Source organism: Mustelus asterias, chromosome 18 (genome assembly GCF_964213995.1).
Source record: "Mustelus asterias chromosome 18, sMusAst1.hap1.1, whole genome shotgun sequence".
NCBI classification, from domain to species: Eukaryota; Metazoa; Chordata; class Chondrichthyes; order Carcharhiniformes; family Triakidae; genus Mustelus; species Mustelus asterias.
Window position 1 is genome coordinate 27,603,699 of NC_135818.1, and position 21,386 is coordinate 27,625,084.

The 21,386-nt window shown below is 41.5% G+C and overlaps 1 protein-coding gene across 1 annotated transcript in view; it reads left to right on the forward strand.

Annotated features, from left to right (window-relative positions):
• ubr1 (ubiquitin protein ligase E3 component n-recognin 1) overlaps positions 1 to 21,386 on the forward strand; it is a 222,574-nt gene that overhangs the window by 28,234 nt on the left and 172,954 nt on the right. The window contains exons 5-6 of the mRNA XM_078233618.1: positions 13,357 to 13,487; positions 14,552 to 14,690. Of these exons, the coding sequence (XP_078089744.1) occupies positions 13,357 to 13,487; positions 14,552 to 14,690 (270 nt within the window). The remainder of the gene's footprint in view (positions 1 to 13,356; positions 13,488 to 14,551; positions 14,691 to 21,386) is intronic.

Here is a 21,386-nt window from a genome sequence, read left to right on the forward strand (position 1 = left end):
TCTAGAATGAAGATGAGTTAAAAGCATAGATTGACACATGGAAGTATGATATTGTTATCACAGAAACATAGTTGAGGGAAGGGCAGGACTGGCAACTTAACATTGTGGGATATAGGACCTTTAGGCAAGACAGAGGGAGGGTGTAAAAAGGGAGGTGGCGCAGCATTATTAATTAAGGAGACAACTACTGCAATAAGGAGAGATGATATCTTGGAAGGATCTTTAAATGAGGCTTCGTGGGTAGAACTTAGGAATGTTAAGAGGGCAGTCACATTACTGGGAATGTAATATAGGTCCCCAAAGAGTCAGCAGGAAATAGAGGAGCAAATATGTAGACAGGTCACAGAGGTGTGTAAGAGTAATAATTGGGTAATTATACTAGGGGTTTCAACTTTTTCAACATAAATTGAGATAGTCATGCTGTTGAGGGTTTAGAGAAAGATTTCTTGAAATGTATCCAGGGGAGTTTTTTTGTATCAATATGAAGAAGGTGCAGTGCTGGATCCAGTTCTGAGGAACAAAATGTTCAATGTGGCACTGAGGGAGCGTTTTAGCAATAGCGACCACATCAAGATACGTTTCAAGTTTGTTATGAACAAGGAGAAAGATGGCCTGAATTGGGGGAAAAGCAGATTTTATTAAAATAAGGCAGGACCTGGCCAGAACAGCTCCTTGCGGATAATTCAACAGTGGAATATTGAGGGGAGGCATTCAAAAAGTTGCTGGGGAGAATAGGACAACATGTATTCTTTAGGGGGAAATGTAAGAGCAATAAGTTCTCCTAGATGTCTAGGATAATTCAGGACTGGATGAGGAAGAAGAGAGAGGTCCAAAGAGAGCAATTCAGTTCAGCCTTGGAAGAATATAGGAAAGCAATAGAAGAACAAATAGGGGGCATGAAAAGGGACTTGCAAACAGAATTAGGGAGAATCCTAAGATTTTATAAATACATTAAAGGGAAGAGGGTAGCCAGAGAAAGAGTAGTGCCCATTAATGACCAAGGGGCAATCTGTGTGTGAAGCTGCAGGACATTGGAAGGGTGTTAAATGAATAGTTATCTTTGGTCTTCACTCAGGAAAATGAAAACATAGGTACAGAATTCGGGAAAAGGGATCGTGAGGAACTTTCACACTTTGACTTAGAAAATGGGGAGGTATTGGAGATTTAGAAATGGACAAATCCCCTGACCTGGATAAATTGCATCCCAGGCTGCTGTGGGAGGTGAGGCAGGAAATTGCAGGGGCTCTGACACAAATGTTTAATTCCTCTTTGGCCACGAGAAGTGCCAATGGACTGAAGGACGGCTAATGTGATTCCACTTTTCAAGAAGGATGGTAGAGATGAACCAGGAAATTACAAACCGGCGAGTCTGACTTCAGTGGTAGAGAAACTATTGGAGAAAATGCTGAAGGGGAGAATTAATACCCATTTGGAAAGGCGTGGGTTAATTAGGGATAGTCAGCATGGCTTTGTCAGAGGGAAGTCATGTCTAACAAAGTTGTTAGAATTTTTTGAAAATGCGATCACGTGAGTGGATGTCCCTCATCCTTGTCCTTGATGTAGTTTATGTGGATTTTAGCCAAGTTTTTGACAAGGTCCTACATGGGAGACTGATTGAGAAGGTTGAAACACATGGAATTCAGGGAAACTTGGCATGATGGATCCGAGATTGGCTTAGTAATAGGATATAAAGAGTAGTGTAGAAGCCTGTTTGAGTGACTGGAGGACAGTGTCTAGTGGTGTACCAGAAGGATCAGTACTGGGACCCTTATTGTTTGTTATATACATAAATGATATAGATGAAAATGTGGCAGGAATGTTAAGCAAGTTTGCAGATGACACCAAGATTGGTAGGGTGGCTAATAGTGAAGGAGATAGTTGTAGGCTACAGAAAGATATAGATGGGTTGGTCAGATGGGCAGAACAGTGGTAGATCATATTTAACCTTGAGAAGTGTGAGAGAATGCATTTTGGAAGAAGAAGCAAGACAAGGGAATACTTAATAAGTGGCAGGACATTGGGAAGCTCCGAGGAACAGAGAGATCTTGAGGTAATTATTCACAGATCCCTGTAGGCTGTAAAACAGGTGAATATGGTAGTCAAGAAGGCATATGGGACACTTGCTTTCATCAGTCGTGGCATAGAGTACAAGAGCAAGGAGGTAATGTTGGAGTTGTACATTGTGTTCGTTAGGCCACAGCTGGAGTACTGTGTGCATTTCTGGTCAGCTCACTATCGAAAGGATGTGATTGCACTAGAGGGAATTCAGAGGGATGGAGTATTTGAGCTATAAGGAGAGGCCAGATATGCTTGGATTGTTTTCATTAGAGCAGAGAAGGCTGAGGAGGGGACTTGATTGAGGTGTATAAGATTGAGTGGTAAAGACAGGGTGAGTTGGGAGCAGCTGTTCCCTTGGTTGAGGGGGTATAGTTTTAGGGTAAAGAGCGGGAGATTTGAGAGAAAACATTTTTCGCTCAAAGGGTGGTGGGAATCTGGAATGCACTGCCTGGGAAGATAGTGGAGCATATTTGGTGCTCATCCAAATATCCAAAAAATATTTGGATGAGCACCTGAAATATTGTAACATTCAAGAATATGGGCCAAGAGCAGGAAAATGGGGCTCATGTGCCTTTAGTGGTAATTATTGTCGGTCCAGACTCGAGGGACCAAAGAGCCTTTTCTGTACTGCATGACTCTGAGTCAGCTATTAGCCTTATAGTGGAACAGTTTCTGCTAGGTTTTATTCTCTCAACACACAAAATGAGTTGTTTCCAGAAGCCTGGCATATTTCTCAAGGTTACAAATTCTGGTCTGCTGTAGATAGCTTCTTCGATTCAGTGGCATAAGTTAGTAAAACTATGGCCTGAACCTAAGTATTTGTCTTTCACACGTGTATTGAAGTATCCACCACTGGCACTTTGTTCAATTATGAAGACCAATACTTGTATTGTGCAAATGGCATTTACCATTTGCCACTAGTATAGCAATCAATTGGAAAACCATCACTTTCAACACAATAAGTGTGCATTGTGGTTCACCAAAGATTGAGGATTAAAAGTAATGGGAGTCCTGTCAGCAAATTTGGAAGTAAGTTTATAAATACAAGGGTTCAGCCATTAAGTTGCTTAAAATGTTCTGTTATCAATCCTAGAAGTAATTAAAGACAACAGTTTCCCTGCTCTCAGCTTCTAAAGAGGACAGAACTGCCACTACCTCCGCTTCCAGGAAATTATATTTATTTGAGTATATTTTGGAAGAGAACCTTCTAAGCCATATTTAAATTTAATTTGTATGATGCAGAACTTTCACAGTAATTTAGAGCAATTGATGCTTATCGATGTTCTGAGCAGTTGAGAGCAGTAATTAGATTTTAAATGATGCATGTACTTTTACATTTTTTCCATTTTAACCATGTTTGAGAATGCTGGCTCTGAAATTCGAATTATAAATCTGATTCTTACCATTGTCTACACAACTATTGAATATTTTTGCCATGTTCTAGTATTCTTACGAACTGGCATTAATTTTAAAATTGTCCATCAAATTCTATGACTTTGTTACTCCTCATCTTTTTAATCTTTTTCAGCCCCTTAATCCTCCCACATCTCTTTTTCACCAACTCTGACACCTTCTGCAACCCCCACCCCCACTTCCTTCAACCTACCATTGACAGTTATGCCTTCAACTACTAAACTCCGAACTCTGGAATTCTTTTTCCAAATCCCCATGTTGCTCTGTCATTCAAAATGCTGTTTAAAATCTACCTCTTTGAACAAGCATTTGGCCTCATTTCCAAACGTCTCTTGGTTTTGCGTTATTAATTTTTGTTTTAATGTGCTCCTGTGAAGAGCCATGGAGCATTTACTGTACTAAAGATATAATTCCAACTTGTTTGTTAAATGAATTACTTAGTCATGAGACAGAATAGGATCTGTATTTGAATCGTCATAAATATTTGATTTATTTCAGGAAAATATTTTCTGTAACTATATCCATGTTGCTAATTGAATAATTTATTCTTATTGGTCAAACTGGTGTACGATTTAAGTGCCTTGGGATATTTAGTTATTTCTTAGAAATTTCGACGTGTTTATATCTTGATGCCTTGAAATATTACAATCGGTTTATATGATGCACTTCAGTAGATGTCTAAAGTGTGAGCTTTGGCTCATTTGTTAGCACTCACCTTTGAGTCACAATGTTTGGTGTTCAAGTCCTAATTCTGGACTTGTGCACAAAAACCATGGTTGACACTCCATTGCATTGAAGAAGTTCTGTACTGTCAAGTTACGTCAGAGGATGAGAGAATAAACTGAGGCCCTCTCAGGTAGATGTGAAAGACCTGGTGGCCTTCTTTCCAATAAGAAAGGAGCTCTCCCCAATTGTTGTGGCCAATATTTATTCTTCAATCACATTGCATAGAAAGAACTGCTTATTTGCTCATTATCAAATTGCTGTGCACAATTTGGCTGCTGTGTTTCCTGCATTGCAACAATATCTACACTTTAAAAGTATTACTTCACTGGCTGTAATTGGCATGAAAGACTATATCAGTGGAGAGCAACCTGCAGCCCAGGGGCTACATGTGGCCCATCGGGGTTCTGAGTGTGGCCCAGGAGACCGTTTGTTCCTATTGTCCTAGCGCAGGGTTGCCATATTCTGCTGACTTCCACCCAGGAAATCAGCGGATTATGGCAACCTTGTGCTAGGCAAATAGGCTGCTTGAGTGGCCTTCCTTCATCTCAGTGAGCTGCAAGATTGAAATCAGGCTCATAGACTAACCATGACGTGATATGCACGTAAAGCAAGGGCAGGTGAAGTGAGGTGCGTGCTGATTGCACACAGCATTGACTGAGAGATCCATGAGATCTCTGCATCCAAAAAATAAATATTTCTTTTGATTTTACCATTAGAAGTTGAGAATTTTATTTTTTATGAATGATCAAGTGTTTTGTATAACTTATGAAATATTTAGGTAGTATAAAATGTATTTAATCTTATTCTTGGAGTCATGGTAGTCAGCGTGCCTGATTTCAATCTTGCGGTTCACTGAGATGAAGGAAAGCCACTTATGCAGCCCATTTACTAGCCTAGGTTACCCATCACTGCTATGTACAAATGTATTTTTTTTTCTACCTCATTCTTTAGTATGAGGTAATGCCCTCCAGGATGAAATAAGATTAAGCTGGCAATTGCTGCAATGTCGGAAGTGCTTCTGAAGTTCAGTATTGTTGGGGTGAAGCCAAAGGATAAATACTCTGCATATCGTGTGTACTCTGCCTGAACTCTTGAGTGCTTGATGTGATTGTCTCTGAGATATGTGGCCATCTTTCCTGTTTAGATATCTCAAATCAGATCGACACCTCCCAAGTCACAGATATAATTAAAGTGATGAATTACAGTATACTGATTGGTGCATTATCTTCCCTTGTCGTCCTTTACCTTCAGACTTTGACTTAGTTGATTATGCTATTCTTCTCTACCAGCTGTTCTCTATTAGCTAGCTGAATCACACTGACCTTGCTCAATCCTGTTTTCATCTATTGGATCATAGTTAGAGCATCATTGCCAATAATTTCCCTTCAGCTCAGGATAAAAGGATTTTTCTTTGCTATCATTTTCTTCCTCTTCTTTATGCTGTTTCTTGGTGGTATCATCTACAGACACCCAGCTCTACTTCACCTCAGTTGCCCATTCATTGTACTCTCAGTCTGCACATCCCCACGATCCAGCTTGCATCTGTATAGTGCAGATTTGGTCAAATCTTTCTTTCAGGGAGTCACGATTGTATATTTTTCTCACACAGGGGGCTGATGAGCAAATTTCGAAAGATAAGCTTTCTTCAATAAGCAGAATTTTAAAACAAAAATTGTTTCAAGGAAAGAAACAATTAGTGAGCAAAGGTACAGCAATGTTAAGTTAAAAGAGTTAAGTAATAAAAATGACCAGTGTGTGAGAGGGTCAGTGTGAGTGGGTGGGTGCATGTGTACGTATTGGTGTGTGGTCACCCCCATACATTGCTCAGTCACTCATACTCACCTCTGCCGGGATGGCCCCCTCTATGGGCTTAAGCCTCGCCATACCTTCATTTTTCAACTCAGCACATTCTAATGCTGGTTTTTGCTGCTCCTCCAATCGGAGACTATTTCTCTCCCTAATTTGCTGCTGATATTCTGACTATTGAACCCATCAGCAGCAAACAAGAGGACAAAACGGCATGTGATTGGAGGAGCAGCTCCATGCTGATTATTCCATTGAAACTTACCTCCGACAGGAAGTTTGAAAACTGGGTCTGGGGCCGCTTGGACATGCCTTATATAGTCTTTAATGTAGAAAATGTCTCAAGGTGTAATCAAAAAGAAAAGAGGCTGAGACAAAGAAGGAGGCAGTGGAAAGACATCAGTGTCGAGTGGTACCCGGTAGATCTTCATTTATTTTGACTGAAGCCAGTCATTTTGACTTTGTGATATAGATCAGTTGGGCTCCACTCGCTGGTAGTACTTGTGTTATGAGGAGTCAACAATTATTGGTTTTTGGCAATATTTGTTTTCTGTGAAGTGTATGTATTTCTAAATCTGTCTCCCCAAGTCCTTTTGTGAGAAATTGACAATGTTCCAGAGTTGAATTACAGTTCTGTAATAAACTGGAGCCATCTGCGATAAACAATTGAATCAGATTTTCCTGGAACATTTCCCAGAATAGAAATATCATGTAAACATTTCCCAGCCCTTGCAGATTACATGTTATAACACGTGCTTTTTCAGTTGCAATCTTCAATTTGAATCAGATCTGTTCATACACGTTTTACGTAATTGCATCAAATATATTCATATTCTTTGCAATTTTTCACACCAGTCTAGATACATATAAAGTCCTAAAGAAAATGATTGAGGAAAATGACGCAACCCAATTTGACTGATACCCACTTTAAAAATGTTGACCAATTTATTACTTCAGTAGAATTTAAGACAAGGCAAGGCAAAAATGTAAAAAAGGTATGCGCTCTCATTTTGTGATCAGCCTCATGCTGATATGTTTTCCTTTGTTAGACCACCCGAAAGACTGTACCAAGCATTTAACCTGTTCTTAAAGAAAAGTTTGGTTTAACATCACATCTGAAAAATAAGGAATCTGGCTGTGGTGCAGTCCTGAGTAACAGACTTGGGGACGTCAGCCTGAATTATGTGTTGAAGTCTCTAGAGTGGGATTTGAACCCATTAGCTCCTGACATGATCAAAGGGGTTGTGATGCTGGGGTTGGTGGTATGCGTTGCTCTCTCTCACGCTCTCTGAAGAAAATACTGCTGTTAATATACAGAGCTCAGTTCCTTCCTCACAACACTGGTGTGCAAGTACCTGTGCACTGAAATTAGACTTGACAGTATTCACTACCAAGTTACCACCAACACGTCTCCTGCTCCACCCGAGGCCAAACATCCTAGACCACTGCTACACAAATACCAAACATGCCTACCACTCTATCGCCCGCCCACACTTCGGCAAACTTGAAAATCAGACCACAAGGCTGTGCTCCTGCTCCCAGCTTACAAGCAAAAACTGAAGAGAGTCATGCAAGGTTGGTCTGAGGAATTGGGTGATCTCCTATGGAGCTGCTTTGAGTCAGTGGTCAGTATTTAAAAACTCTGTGACCAGCCTGAACGAGTACGCCACTGCAGTAACTGACTTCATTAGTAAGTGTGTAGAAGACTGTGTGCCAAAGAAGCAAATCTGTGTGTTCCCCAACTGGAAACCATGGGTGAACAGGGATATCCACTGCTTGCTGAAGTCCAGGCCTGTGGTGTTCAAGTCAAGCGACACAAGCGACACTGACCTATACAAGAAAGCCAGATATGATCTGAGGCGATCCATCAAAGATGCCAAAAGACAATACCGGACCAAGCTAGAGACCCAGGCTAGCCACATCGACACCTGCCAACTATGGCAAGGTCCGCAAGACATAACAGGCTACAAGATGAAGGCATATAAAATCGCCGGCTCCAACGCACCCCTCCCTGATGAGCTCAATGCATTCTACGCCCGTTTTGAGCAAGAGGTCAGCGAGAGCATGCCCTCCACCCTGGAAGCCTTGGATGAACCTGTACAAGTGGAAACAGTTTGCCCAGGATGATATGATGCCACCACACCAATATATTACTAAACCCCAGTTGGACTAGTTACAGCCTGAAAAACCCAACCGAAATTGGTCTTTGTCCGTCTAAACAAATCTGGCAAGTTTGCAATAATGTGACCGATGAATGGAGAACAATGTAAAAGCAGCTTCTGTTAGAAACAGATCATTGGCTGTTACAGGTGTTTGATACTGTTGATGAGTTCTACCCCATTTGTATCACAGAATCCAATTAGTATTTCTTGCTCCTGACTGCAGCTTCGTTTTATATTGAATAATTATGTTCTGTTTGAGAAAGGTCCATGCATGCCCATAAATAGTTTCACAAAGGAGGAGAGAGTGAGATGGAGCAGGTTAGGGAGGGAATTCAGGGCTTTGGCTGGTTACATGGCTGTAAATGGTGGGGCAAAAGGAGTAGAGAATGGATAAGAATTCAGGACTGGAGGAACACTGTTTTTGCAGAACTGTAGGGTGAAGCATGTCGCAGTATAGTGAATAATTTGAATGATTTGGAAATGATCATTTTCAGTTCAAAGTGTGTTGGACTGGAAACCAATTAACTCAGTGAGTACAAAGAACTTCATGAACATGAAGGGGACTTGTCACCCTGCAATTGGACCGACCGGGTGAAAGAAACCTCACTAGGAGGGCCATTGTTGCCTTAAGGTAAATCGGGCAGAGTCAGCATGGTTTTATGAAAGGGAAAGCACGTTTAATCAATTTATTGGAGTTCTTTGAAGGAGTCATGTGTGCTGTGGATAAAGGGGAACCAGTGGATGTACTGTGCTTAGATTTCCAGAAGGCATTTGATAAGGTGCCACACCAAAGGTTATAGCGGAAAATAAAAGCTCATGGGGTAACATATTGGAATGAATTGAAGAGTGGTTAGCTAACAGGAAACAGAGTTGGCATAAATGGTCTTTGTGGTTGGCAGGATGTGATGAGTGGTGTGCCACAGGGATCTGAGGCCTCAACTTTTCACAATTTATGTAAATGACTTGGATGAAGGGACAGAAGATATGGTTGCTAAATTTGCTGGTGACAAAGGTGGGTAGGAAATTAAATTGTGATGAGGGCATAAGGAGGCTGTAAAAGGACATAGGTTAAATGAGTGGACAGAACTCTAGCAAATGAAGTATAATTATAATGTGGGCAAATTTAAAATTGCCCATTTTGGCAGGATTTTAAAACAGAACTCTGAAGTGCAGAGGGATATGGATGTTCCTGTGCATGAATCACCAAAGGCTGGTGTACATGTACAGCATGTAATCAGGAAAACTAATAGAATGTTATTTTTATTGTGAGGGAAATTGATTACTAAAGTATGACGGTTAGACTTTAGTTGTATAGGGAATTTGTGAGATCACATCTAGAAGACTGTGGACAGTCTTGGTCTCCTTAGTTAAGGATGCATTAGAAGCAGTTCAGAGGTTTACTAAACTATTATCAAGAATGGGCAGGTTGTCTTATGAGAAAAGGTTGGAGGGGTTAGGTTTGTGTTCACTACAGTTTAGAAGATTAAAAGGGAACTTCATTGACACCTTTAGGATCCTATGAGATATCGCCAGGGTGGATGTGGAGAGGATGTTTCCTCTTGAAGGAGAATCCAGAACTAGGGTGTCATTGTTTAAAAATGCAAGGTTACTCATTTAAGACCAAGATGAGGAGAGTTTTTTTTTCTCTGAATGTCGTGAGTGTCTGTAGCACTCTTCCTCAAAAGGCTATCAAGGAGAGTCTTGGCATATTTTTAGAACTGATTCAAGGGATTAAAAGGTTATTGGAGGTAGGCATGAATTTGACATTGAAGTTACAATCATATCAGCTATGTTCCTATTGAATGGTGGAACAGGCTTGAGGGCCAAGTGGCTGACTCCTCTTAATACGTATGTACGTTTGTATGATGGAACTGCTGTTGCTCTTTTGTTGTAGGTCAACCCGGTGAAGTAAATGGAGTTTCAGATACTAAGATACACCTTTTGATTGCATGCTTTGTTAGCTGAAAACATCCCAGAATCATGCAACACAGAAACCAAAAGAGAAAACGCTGGAAAATCTCAGCAAATCTGGCAGCATCTGTAAGGAGAGAAAAGAGCTGACATTTTGAGTCCAGATGACTCCTTGCCAGCTCTTTTCTCTCCTTACAGATGCTGCCAGACCTGCTGAGGTTTTCCAGCATTTTCTCTTTTGGTTTCAGATTCCAGCATCCACAGTAATTTGCTTTTATCATGCAACAAGAAGATCATATAGTGCCAGTGCTTTTTTCACAGAGCTATCCAATTAGTTCCACCCTACAATTCTGCAAATTTTTCTGCCAAGTATTTATCCCGTTCTCTTTTGGAATGATTATCGAATTTGCTTCCAACACCCTTGCAAGCAGTGCATTTCAGATCATCATAACTCGCTGCCTCAAAAAAAAATTACTCATGTCACCTGTGGTTCTTTTGACAGTTACCTTAAATGTGTGTTGTCTGGTTACTGGCATATCCACCAAGTGGAAACAGTATCTCTCCTCATTTGTGTTCATCCAGTAGTAAGGATACTTCAGTTGCAAGCAATAAAAGAGCTAACTTCAGAAAGTAAATCAAAGAAAAAGGTTTAATAAAGAAACTTAATTACTCCCAACACTTGGGGTCACGTCCTGGGCCATACAAACTCTCCACAATTCCCATCTGCTTTCTATTTATACAAGCAGTCCCCGGGTTACGAACGAGTTCCATTTTTAAGTCTGTAAGTCGAATTTGTATGCAAGTCGGAACAGTTACGTATGGTTCACATCTAGCGTCAATTAGTCAAAAGCTTGTCTTCATATATAGTATATATTTTACCTAAAACATCTTAAATATAATACAGTAATAATAAATGGAAATGACACAAAACTTGGATTATTTATATATATATATATATATATATGTGGGTGTGTGTGTGTGTAGGTATAAAAACCATTAAAGTAATTTCTTAAAGTAAACATCAAGAGAGGCTTGAACAGAGCTTTTCTTTTTCTCATTATAAATGGCCTTGTAGCAGCTGAGGCCGTCGGTAACTATCCGGTAAACTTTGGTGAACCTCTCTGCATTAGGATCTTGCTCTTCTAACTTTGCCATCCCTGCTTCAATGAGACGAAAGGCTTCAGCTAACTCCTTCATCAGAAACTTCTTGGGTTCTGGGGTTTCTACGTCCCGGACTTCTTCCTGAAATGCTATCATCTGCTGCTCCAGCTCCATAAGGTCCCCATTGATCAGTTCCTTGGCATGGGATTCAAGCAAGTCTAAGACATCGTCTTCATTGATGTCTAACTGCAGTTGATTATTACCAATATCAACCACAGCTTGCCTGGCTTCGGCGATGTCCTCAGCTGTAAACCCCTTAAAACCATGTGCGAATTGGGGGCACAATTTGTTCCACACTCCTTTCATGTTGGTTGTCTTCACTTCCTCCCAAGAATCTGCAATGTTTTTGATGCCATCGTAGATGTTGTAATTCCTCCAGAACTCCTTTAAGGTCATTGCATCATCTTGGGCCGACGAACCGTTGAAAACGCGCAGTGTTTTGAGCGTCGCGCAATGTAGTCCACCCATTCGTTAGTACGAACCATTGTATGTAACTCTATTTAAAAAAATAATAGGCTTTACAGCGGCCGGTACGTAAGTACGGGCGTTCGTAAGTCGGGCGTTCGTAACCCGGGGACTGCCTGTACTGGGTCAGCTGGTCAGCCTATCACCACATTATTTTGTCATTGGTTACATTGTCTCCCGGGTCAGCTATAACCCCCAATTTGTCACCATTCAGCTGACCCTCTCAGCATGTTATCATTAGTTGCATTATAACCGATTCCAATGTTATCATTGGTTACATTAACAATTTCCACTGTCATAGAACATAGAAGAGTACAGCACAGAACAGGCCCTTCGGCCCACGATGTTGTGCCGAGCTTTGTCTGAAACCCAAATCAAGCTATTTCCTCCCTATCATCCCAAAGTACTCCATGTGCCTGCCTATCCAATAGCTTCTTAAATGTTCCTAAAGTTTCTGACTCCACTATCCCTGCAGGCAGTCCATTCCACACAATTGTCAAACCTCAATTTTGAGCACCTCCATTAAATTTCCCCTTAACCACCTGCGTTCATGGGAGAATAGTCCCAAATTTGTAGCGAAACTATATTAAGTTCCCATTCAAGTGCATGTATAGGGATGTCCAAGAAGTGGAATATGCATTCTAGTGCACTTGATAAGAGCATAGGCTGGAAATAAAATACGGCACCTATTCATGCACCACAGATCTTGGGGGGTGAACTCCTACTACGACTAAGATGTTTACTTTTCTCCCTGCTGCAGGTAGTGAGCCTCTTGCAGCACAAGCTGAAATAATAGAATGCAATTGTGAATGGGAATTCTTGCAGTCCTTTATCAGAATCCTTATCCAAAGTGTTCAGTGTTAATTGATAGGAACAGCAGCGGGATGTAGAAACCATCTGTGATGTGAATATGAGGACAGAAGATTGCCAGTAAGCAACTGAAATTGGTGAGGAGGGGCGGGAAAGCAACTATGCTGACGTGAAACTGGATGGTGTGACAATGCCAGCATGGAATTGGAAAGGGATCACTGATAACAGTGGAGAATTGAAGTGGGGACAGTACCAATAGGAAATTGAAGTGGGTGGCACCAGTATGAAATTGGAGGTGGGGAAGCCAATGTGAAATTGGAGTGGCGAACCACGATGTCGTCATAAACATGAGGAAAGGGAGTGAGGAAAGAAGGATGTTGGCACAAATTTGAAAAGGTTGGAGCAAGGGAATAATATTAAACATGATTTTTGAGACATGCAGCAGAGTCCCAGCTTAACTTGAGGGAGAGGGAGTCTGGTGGCAGAACGTGGTGGTGCTAGTCGTAAAGTGTAGCTTTTTATATGTGGTTTGTGGGCCCTGTAATCAATTCAGTGGTCAACAAAGAGAAAATGTTTGGACGCCTTTGTCATGAAAACCAGTTTGTAATTGAAAGCCTTAAACAGCATGATTGGAATGGAAGATCATCTACTTGAAATGTTATCTTTACTTCTCTCTCCACAGGTGCTGGCCAACCTGATACTTGCAGTATTTTCTGATATAATTAGAGAAGTGTATGTTTGCAACTCCTACACCAGTTCTTTTTTAAAAAAGGAAGAAATCTATCAGCCCATATCACCAGTGGTCTGCTCACTTGTGCATTCTAAGCACTGTGTTGTCTTCACACAGAATCCTGCGAACCAGTTACCTGTGGGTTTGGCTGAACGAGCCCAGCAGCTGTTCACTATTATCTTCAGGTATATCGTGGATATGTTGATCTGGACAGAAGACAAAGAGCTGCCTCTGGGACTGCAACCAAGGTATACAAAGGGAGCTTTCCAATATGACGTCAAAATGCTGCATTGCAATAACTAATGTAAAGTATGATTGCGTAAGTCAAGTCTTGCTGCAGGAAATCCAGCTCCGTTACCTTTTTATAATATTCTTAAATACGATTGCAAATAAAGCCTTCAATGTAAAAGCTGTTTGGTTGGCAGAAACAAGGGATGAAATATATTGAAAGAGTGGATGATTATTTACTGGCCTGTTTATTAAATTGTTTTGCGTTTGTAATGAATATAAATATAACTCAATAAATAGAATGAATCGGAGGTAACCAAGTATATTGTACAGAAAGTCAATTTAAATTGAAAACTGAGAAGTCTTGATGAACAAAACGTTTACAAAACTACCTGTTGAAAAATATTTTTTAATGATGTTTGAAGTGGGTTTGGTATTGAAGGAAATGTAATTGCTGAAATATATTCTCAAATACAGCCCTAATTGACAAACCCATAGGGGAATGTGGTTAGGGGCGGCTAACAATTTTTAATTTGAAATGAATATTTGACTTTTTGAGTATCTCAAGTCATTGTCCAAAAGAAATTGCTGACTAGCAACAATTGTGGTGATACTGTTGAAGCCAGATGAATAATTCTAGTAGAATACCTTACCACCATGCACCAATGAAGGAAGCAAAGCTTGCACTTGCAGACACTGCAAATCATCATATCATTTTACTAACATGCATCGAAAGGTTAGAGTTCACACATTCTGTGATATGCCATGAGATCACATAATGAATGACACTACCGTTGCATTTGTGATTAATCAATAAGCACTGAGCCACATATAGATTCCCCAGTTGTCACAGCTGGCTAGTGGCACACACGTTAGACAACATTTTCCTCTGGAAAATGTCTGCAGCAACGCAGGTGACATTGGACATGTAGTGAGAGTGGGTTCCACAATTTTGGATTGAAATACTAACTAACTAACTGCATCTCCACATGCTTGCTATTCAGACCCTCTTCGGGAAAATTTGGCGAACTTTGCAAGAAAAGGTACCAACATTGAAGCTTATCCTTAAACTTTTTTCCACAAGGGAGAAGACAGACTCTTATTTCTGTGTGCTGTTTAATGATGAGCAGCATTCGTTTGAACATGTCATTTATTCACTCCAGAGGTCATTGGGCTGCACACACAGAGAAGCACAGAACTACACCACCTTGATAGATAAAGAGGTAAGTACTATTGGTGGGTGTGGATATTTGTAAAGACAGCAACTTATATAATACCGTTGACGTGTAAAACATCCTGAGGCACATAACAGGAAAGTAATCAGGCAAAGGTCCAAAGATGTGCAAGTCTGGTGGATTTGCCATGCTACATTGTCCCTTAGTGTCCCAAGATGTGTAGATTAGATGTATTATTCATGGTAAAATGTGTGGGGTTACAGGGCTAGTAGGGTGGGGAAGAGGGTCTGGGCAAGATGCTCTGTCAGAGTCGGTGTAGACTTAATGGGCTGAATGGCCCCTTCTGCATTCTGATTCTATGAAAAAAATTATCACTGAGCCAAAAGTGGAAAGATAGGTGTGTAAAATTTTGGTCAAAAAGCTAAGAAATATAGGAATCTAGAGAGAATTCCAGAGCTCAGGGCCTTGTAGGGTGAAAACTCCGTTGTCAAGGGGGAGAATTAAGTCAGGGATACACAAGGGGCCAGAGTTGGAAGAATGCTATATTCTCAGTTGGGAGGTTTAGAGTTAGGCGGGGGTGAGACCAATATGATTTGAGCTCAAGGATAATTTTAAAAATTAAGGTGTTAACTAAAGCTCAATTATACTGCCATTTCTATCCTGCAATAACCCAAAAGTGACCATAGCTATGGATGCAAGTTCTTATCCAAGAGGCCTTATGAGGAGCCAACTTAGACCATCTGGGCTTGATGTAATGGAACAGCACTAATTTTTTGAGCCAGGCTTTACAGAGTGCCCAAGGGATCCCTGGTACATGTAGGGTACTTGGCTAACTTGTAGAGTTTTTGTAATGCTTTGTGGAAGTGGCACCTCCACTCTTATTCTCAGGACATTTAAAATTTACCAGCTGGGAACAGAGTTCTAAACACACACACATCAGCAATCCTTTTTATAAGCATCAATCTACTGGTTAACTAGCAACTAAAGTTACATTATCTTGCATTGTATTTGCTGATTAAACAAACTTGTACAACTTGACCTGCAGTAAATGTTTATGCAGTCAGCAAAATCATGGTTAACCATGGTTAACAGTGCAAATAGAGACACCTGGGTATGATTTAGTGGCGATGACAGAGACGTGGTTCCAGGGAAACCAGGTTTGGGAATTGAATGTTCAAGGATACTCCGTATTTTGGAAGGATAGGCAGAAAGGAAAAGGTGGTTGTGTAGCTCTGTTAGCTAAGGAAGATGTCATAGAAACCCTACAGTGCGGAAGGAGGCCATTCGGCCCATCGAGTCTGCACCGACCACAATCCCACCCAGGCCCTACCCCCACATATTTACTTGCTAATCCCTCTAACCTACGCATCTCAGGACTCTAAGGGGCAATTTTTAACCTGGCCAATCAACCTAACCCGCACATCTTTGGACTGTGGGAGGAAACCGGAGCACCCGGAGGAAACCCACGCAGACACGAGGAGAATGTGCAAACTCCACACAGACAGTGACCCGAGCCGGGAATCGAACCCGGGACCCTGGAGCTGTGAAGCAGCAGTGCTAACCACTGTGCTACCGTGCTGTCAGTGTTGTAATGAGAAAAGATATAGGCACTGGAGTCCAAGGCATAGAATCAATCTGTGTAGAAATAAGAAATAGCAAGGGAAAGAACTCCTGATGGGAGTAATCTATGGGTCTCCAAACGGTAGCTCCGCACTAGGACACAGTATAAACCAAGAAATACTGAGGGCTTGTAAGAAAGGTACAGGAATAATCATGGGTGATTTTACCATGCATATTGATTGGAAAAGTCAAATTGGCAAGGATAACCTCGAGGTAGAGTTCATTTAATGTATTCAAGATTTCTTTTTGGAGCCATGTGTTATGGAACCAACCAGGGAACAGGCTATTCTAGATTAGGTATTATATAATGAATCAGGGCCAATAAATGAACACACAGTTACGATCCTCTAGGGAAGAGTTATCATAGCATGCTAGAATTTCAAATTCAGTTTGAGGGCGAGAAACTGGAGTCCCACCTAGCATTCTGGAGTTAAACAAAGGTAATTACATAAACATGAGGACAGATTTGCCTCGAATGGACTGGGGAGGAAGACAGAAAGGTAGGTCAGTTGATGAACAGTGGCAAATAGTTAAGGAGATATTCAAGTCCTCCCAACTGAAATATATTCCAGAGGAGGAAGACTTAGAAATCATAGAAACCCTACACTGCAGAAGGAGGCCATTCGGCCCATCGAGTCTGCACCGACCACAATCCCACCCAGGCCCTATCCCCACATATTTACCCGCTAATCCCTCTAACCTACGCATCCCAGGACTCTAAGGGGCAATTTTTAACCTGGCCAATCAACCTAACCCGCACATCTTTGGACTGTGGGAGGAAACCGGAGCACCCGGAGGAAACCCACGCAGACACGAGGAGAATGTGCAAACTCCACACAGACAGTGACCCGAGCATCGAACCCGGGACCCTGGAGCTGTGAAGCAGCAGTGCTAACCACTGTGCTACCGTGCCGCCCTCACTGTGCTACCGTGCCGCCCTGGCTCAGCAAGGAAGTTAAAGATAACACAAAGACAAAAGCTAAGGTACACTGGAAGATTGTAAACTTTTAACGATCAACAAAGGGTCACCAAAAAAGAAATAAAAAGACTAAAGGTAAATTATGAAAGAAAACCAGTGCAAAACATAAAAATGTAAGAAATCACAGCTGGACTCCGGGAGGACACCTCGGAGGGCTCATACAGCAAGGCAATATGGGTAGAGCTCAGGAATAGGAAAGGTGTAGTCACAATGTTGGGGGTTTACTATAGGCCACCCAACTGCCAGCAGGAGATTGAGGAACAGATGTGTAGGCAGATTTTGGCAAGGTGTAAAAGTAATGGTTGTTGTGGTGGGAGATATTAATTTCCCTTATATTGACTGGGGCTCACTTAGTGCTAGGGGCGCGGATGGGGCAGAGTTTGTAAGGAGCATCCAGGAGGGCTTCCTGAAACAGTATGTAGATAGTCCAATTAGGGAAGGGGCCATACTGGACCTGGTATTGGGGAATGAGCCCGGCCAGGTGGTCGATGTTTCAGTAGGGGAGTAGTTCGGGAACAGTGACCACAATTCAGTAAGCTTTAAGGTACTGATGGATAAAGATAAGTGTAGTCCTCAAGTTAAGGTGCTCAATTGGGGGAAGGCTAATTAGAACAATATTAGGCTGGAACTGAAGAATGTAGATTGGGGGCAAATGTTTGAGGGCAAATCAACATCTGGCATGTGGGAGGCTTTCAAGTGTAAGTTGATAGGGATTCAGGACCGGCACATTCCTGTAAGGATGAAGGATAAGTATGGCAAGTTTCAGGAACCTTGGATAACGAGAGATATTGTGAGCCTAGTCAAAGAGAAAAAGGAAGCATTTGTCAAAGTTAGGAGGTTGGGAACACGCGAAGCAAGTGTGGAATACAAGGAAAGTAGAAAGAAACTTAAGCAAGGAGTATGAAGAGCTAAAAGGGGTCATGAAAAAGCATTGGCCAGCAGGATTAAGGAAAATCCCTAGGCCTTTTACACATATATAAAGAGCAAGAAGGTAGCCAGGGAGAGGGTTGGCCCACTCAAGGACAAGGGAGGGAATCTTATGTGTGGAGCCATAAGGTGAGGTATTAAATGAGTACTTTGCGTCAGTATTCACCAAAGAGAAGGACTTGGTGGATGATGAGTCTGTGAAAGGATGTGTAGATAGTTTGAGTCATGTTGAGATCAAAAAGGAGTAGGTATTGGGGTTCTTGAGAAACATCAAGGTAGACAAGTCTCCAGGGCCTGATGGGATATACCCCAGAATACTGAGAGAGGCAAGGGAGGAAATTGCTGGGGCCTTGAGAGAAATCTTTGTATCCTCACTGGCTACAGGGAAGGTCATGTTGTGGAGATGCTGGAGTTGGACTGGGGTAAAAACAGTGAGAAGTCTAACAACATTTATCTCAAGAGGCTTGGAATACAAAAGCAGGGATGTACTTCTGAGGCTTTATAAAGCACTGGTTAGGCCCCATTTGGAGTACTGTGAGCAATTTTGGGCCCCACACCTCAGGAAGGACATACTGGCACTGGAGCGGGTCCAGCGGAGATTCACACGGATGATCCCAGGAATGGTAGGCCTGACATACGATGAACGTCTGAGGATCGTGGGATTATATTCATTGGAGTTTAGGAGGTTGAGGGGAGATCTGATAGAAACTTACAAGATAATGAACGGCTTAGATAGGATGGACGTAGGGAAGTTGTTTCCATTAACAGGGGAGACTAGGACGCGGGGGCACAGCCTTAGAATAAAAGGGAGTCACTTTAGAACAGAGATGAGGAGAAATTTCTTCAGCCAGAGAGTGGTGGGTCTGTGGAATTCATTGCCACAGAGGGCTGTGGAGGCCGAGACGTTGAGCGTCTTCAAGACAGAAATTGATAAATTCTTGATTTCTCGAGGAATTAAGGGCTATGGGGAGAGAGCGGGTAAATGGAGTTGAAATCAACCATGATTGAATGGTGGAGTGGACTCGATGGGCCGAATGGCCTTACTTCCGCTCCTATGTCTTATGGTCTTATGGTCTAACACCAGGTTAAAGTCCAACAGGTTTATTTGGTAGCAAAAGCCACAAGCTTTCGGAGCCTTAAGCTCCTTCTTCAGGTGAGTGGGAATTCTGTTCACAAACAAGGCATATAAAGACACAAACTCAATTTACAGAATAATGGTTGGAATGCAAATACTTACAACTAATCAAGTCTTAAAGGTACAAACAATGAGAGTGGAGAGAGCATCAAGACAGGCTAAAGAGATGTGTATTGTCTCCAGACAGGACAGTCAGTGAAATTCTGCAAGTCCAGGCAAGCTGTGGGGATTACAGATAGTGATAGATTACAGATAGCGGCCTTCACGAAACACGACGGCGCAGAGTCGCTGAGCAGAAACTGATAGCCAAGTTCCGCACACATGAGGACGGCCTCAACCGGGATATTGGGTTCATGTCACACTATCTGTAATCCCCACAGCTTGCCTGGACTTGCAGAATCTCACTGGCTGTCCTGTCTGCAGACAATACACATCTCTTTAATCTGTCTTAATGCTCTCTCCACTCACATTGTTTGTACTTTTAAGACTTGATTAGCTGTAAGTATTCGCATTCCAACCATTATTCTGTAAATTGAGTTTGTGTCTTTATATGCCCCGTTTGTGAACAGAGCTGCCACTCACCTGAAGAAGGAGCTTAAGGCTCCGAAAGCTTGTGGCATTTGCTACCAAATAAACCTGTTGGACTTTCTTTGCTCTTTTATAAATAGAGAGGAAGAAAGTAGCTAAAGTGAATATTGGTCCCTTGAAAGATGTGGTTGGGGAGTTAAAGGTGGGGAACGCAGAAATGGCTGAGACATTAAATCAGTATTTTGCCTCCGTTTTCATGGTGGAGAAAAATGAGTACTATCTAAATAGTAACAGAAAATGCAGAGGTTATAGAAAGGGAGGAACTTAGAACTATCATTATCACTAAGGGAAAAGTACTGAGCAAACTACTGGGATTGAAGGCAGGCAAGTCCCCAGGGCCTGATGGCCTACATCTTTGGGTCCAAATGGAAGTAGCATTGGAGATAATGGATCTATTGGCTTCAATATTCCAAAATTCCCTGAATGTGGGAAAGATTTCAGTGGATTGGAAAAATGCTAATGTAACATACTTATTCAAAAAGGGATGAAGGCAAAATATAGGAAACTATAGGTTAATTAGTTTAACATCTGTTATTGGGAAATTGTTAGAATCCATTATCAGGGAAGTGATAATTGGATATTTAGAAAGTCAAAATACAATTCATCAGTCAGCATGGTTTTATGAAGGGTAAATCATGTTTGACTAACTTGCTTCTTCAAAGATGTAACAAGCAACGTAGATAATTGAGATCCTGTAGATGTAGTATATCTGCACTTCCACTCAGCATTTGATAAGGTGCTGCACAAAAAGCTAATACACAAGGTTAGATCACATGAGATTAGGGGTAATTTATTCGCTTGAATAGAGGATTGGCCAACCAACAAAAAGATAAAAGCAAAATACTGCAGATGCTGGAATCTGAAACAAAACAGAAAATGCTGGAAAATCTCAGCAGGTCTGACAGCATCTATGGGGAGAAAATAGAGCCAATGTTTCTAATCTAGATGATCCTTCGTCAGAGCTCAGAAAGCAGAGTTGGGATAAATGGGTCTTTTTCTGGTTGACAAAATGTAACTAGTGGGATGCCACAGGGTTCAGTCCTCAGGGCCCCAACTATTACAATCTATATTAATGACTTGGATGCAGGGATTGTAGGTACCATAGCCAGATTTGCAGATGACACTAAAATAGGTGGGATAGTAAGTTGCGATAATGAAACAAAAGAAATGTACAAACAAATATGGATAGATTAAGTAAATGGGGCAAAATGTGACCGATGTAATTTAACACAGATAAGTGTGAAGTTATCCATTTTGGTAGGAAAAATACAAAGGCAAATCATGATCTAAATGGAGAGAAACTTCAGAGTGCTTCAGTGCAGAGGGATCTGGGTGTCCTCGTGCATGAATCGCAGAAAACTAGCATGTAGGTAGAGCAGGTAATAAGGAAGGAAAATTGAATCTTAGCATCTGTTGCTAAAGGAATAGAATATAAAAGTAGTGAAGTGTTGCTGCTACTGTACAAAGCATTAGTGAGATCGCACTTAGAATATTG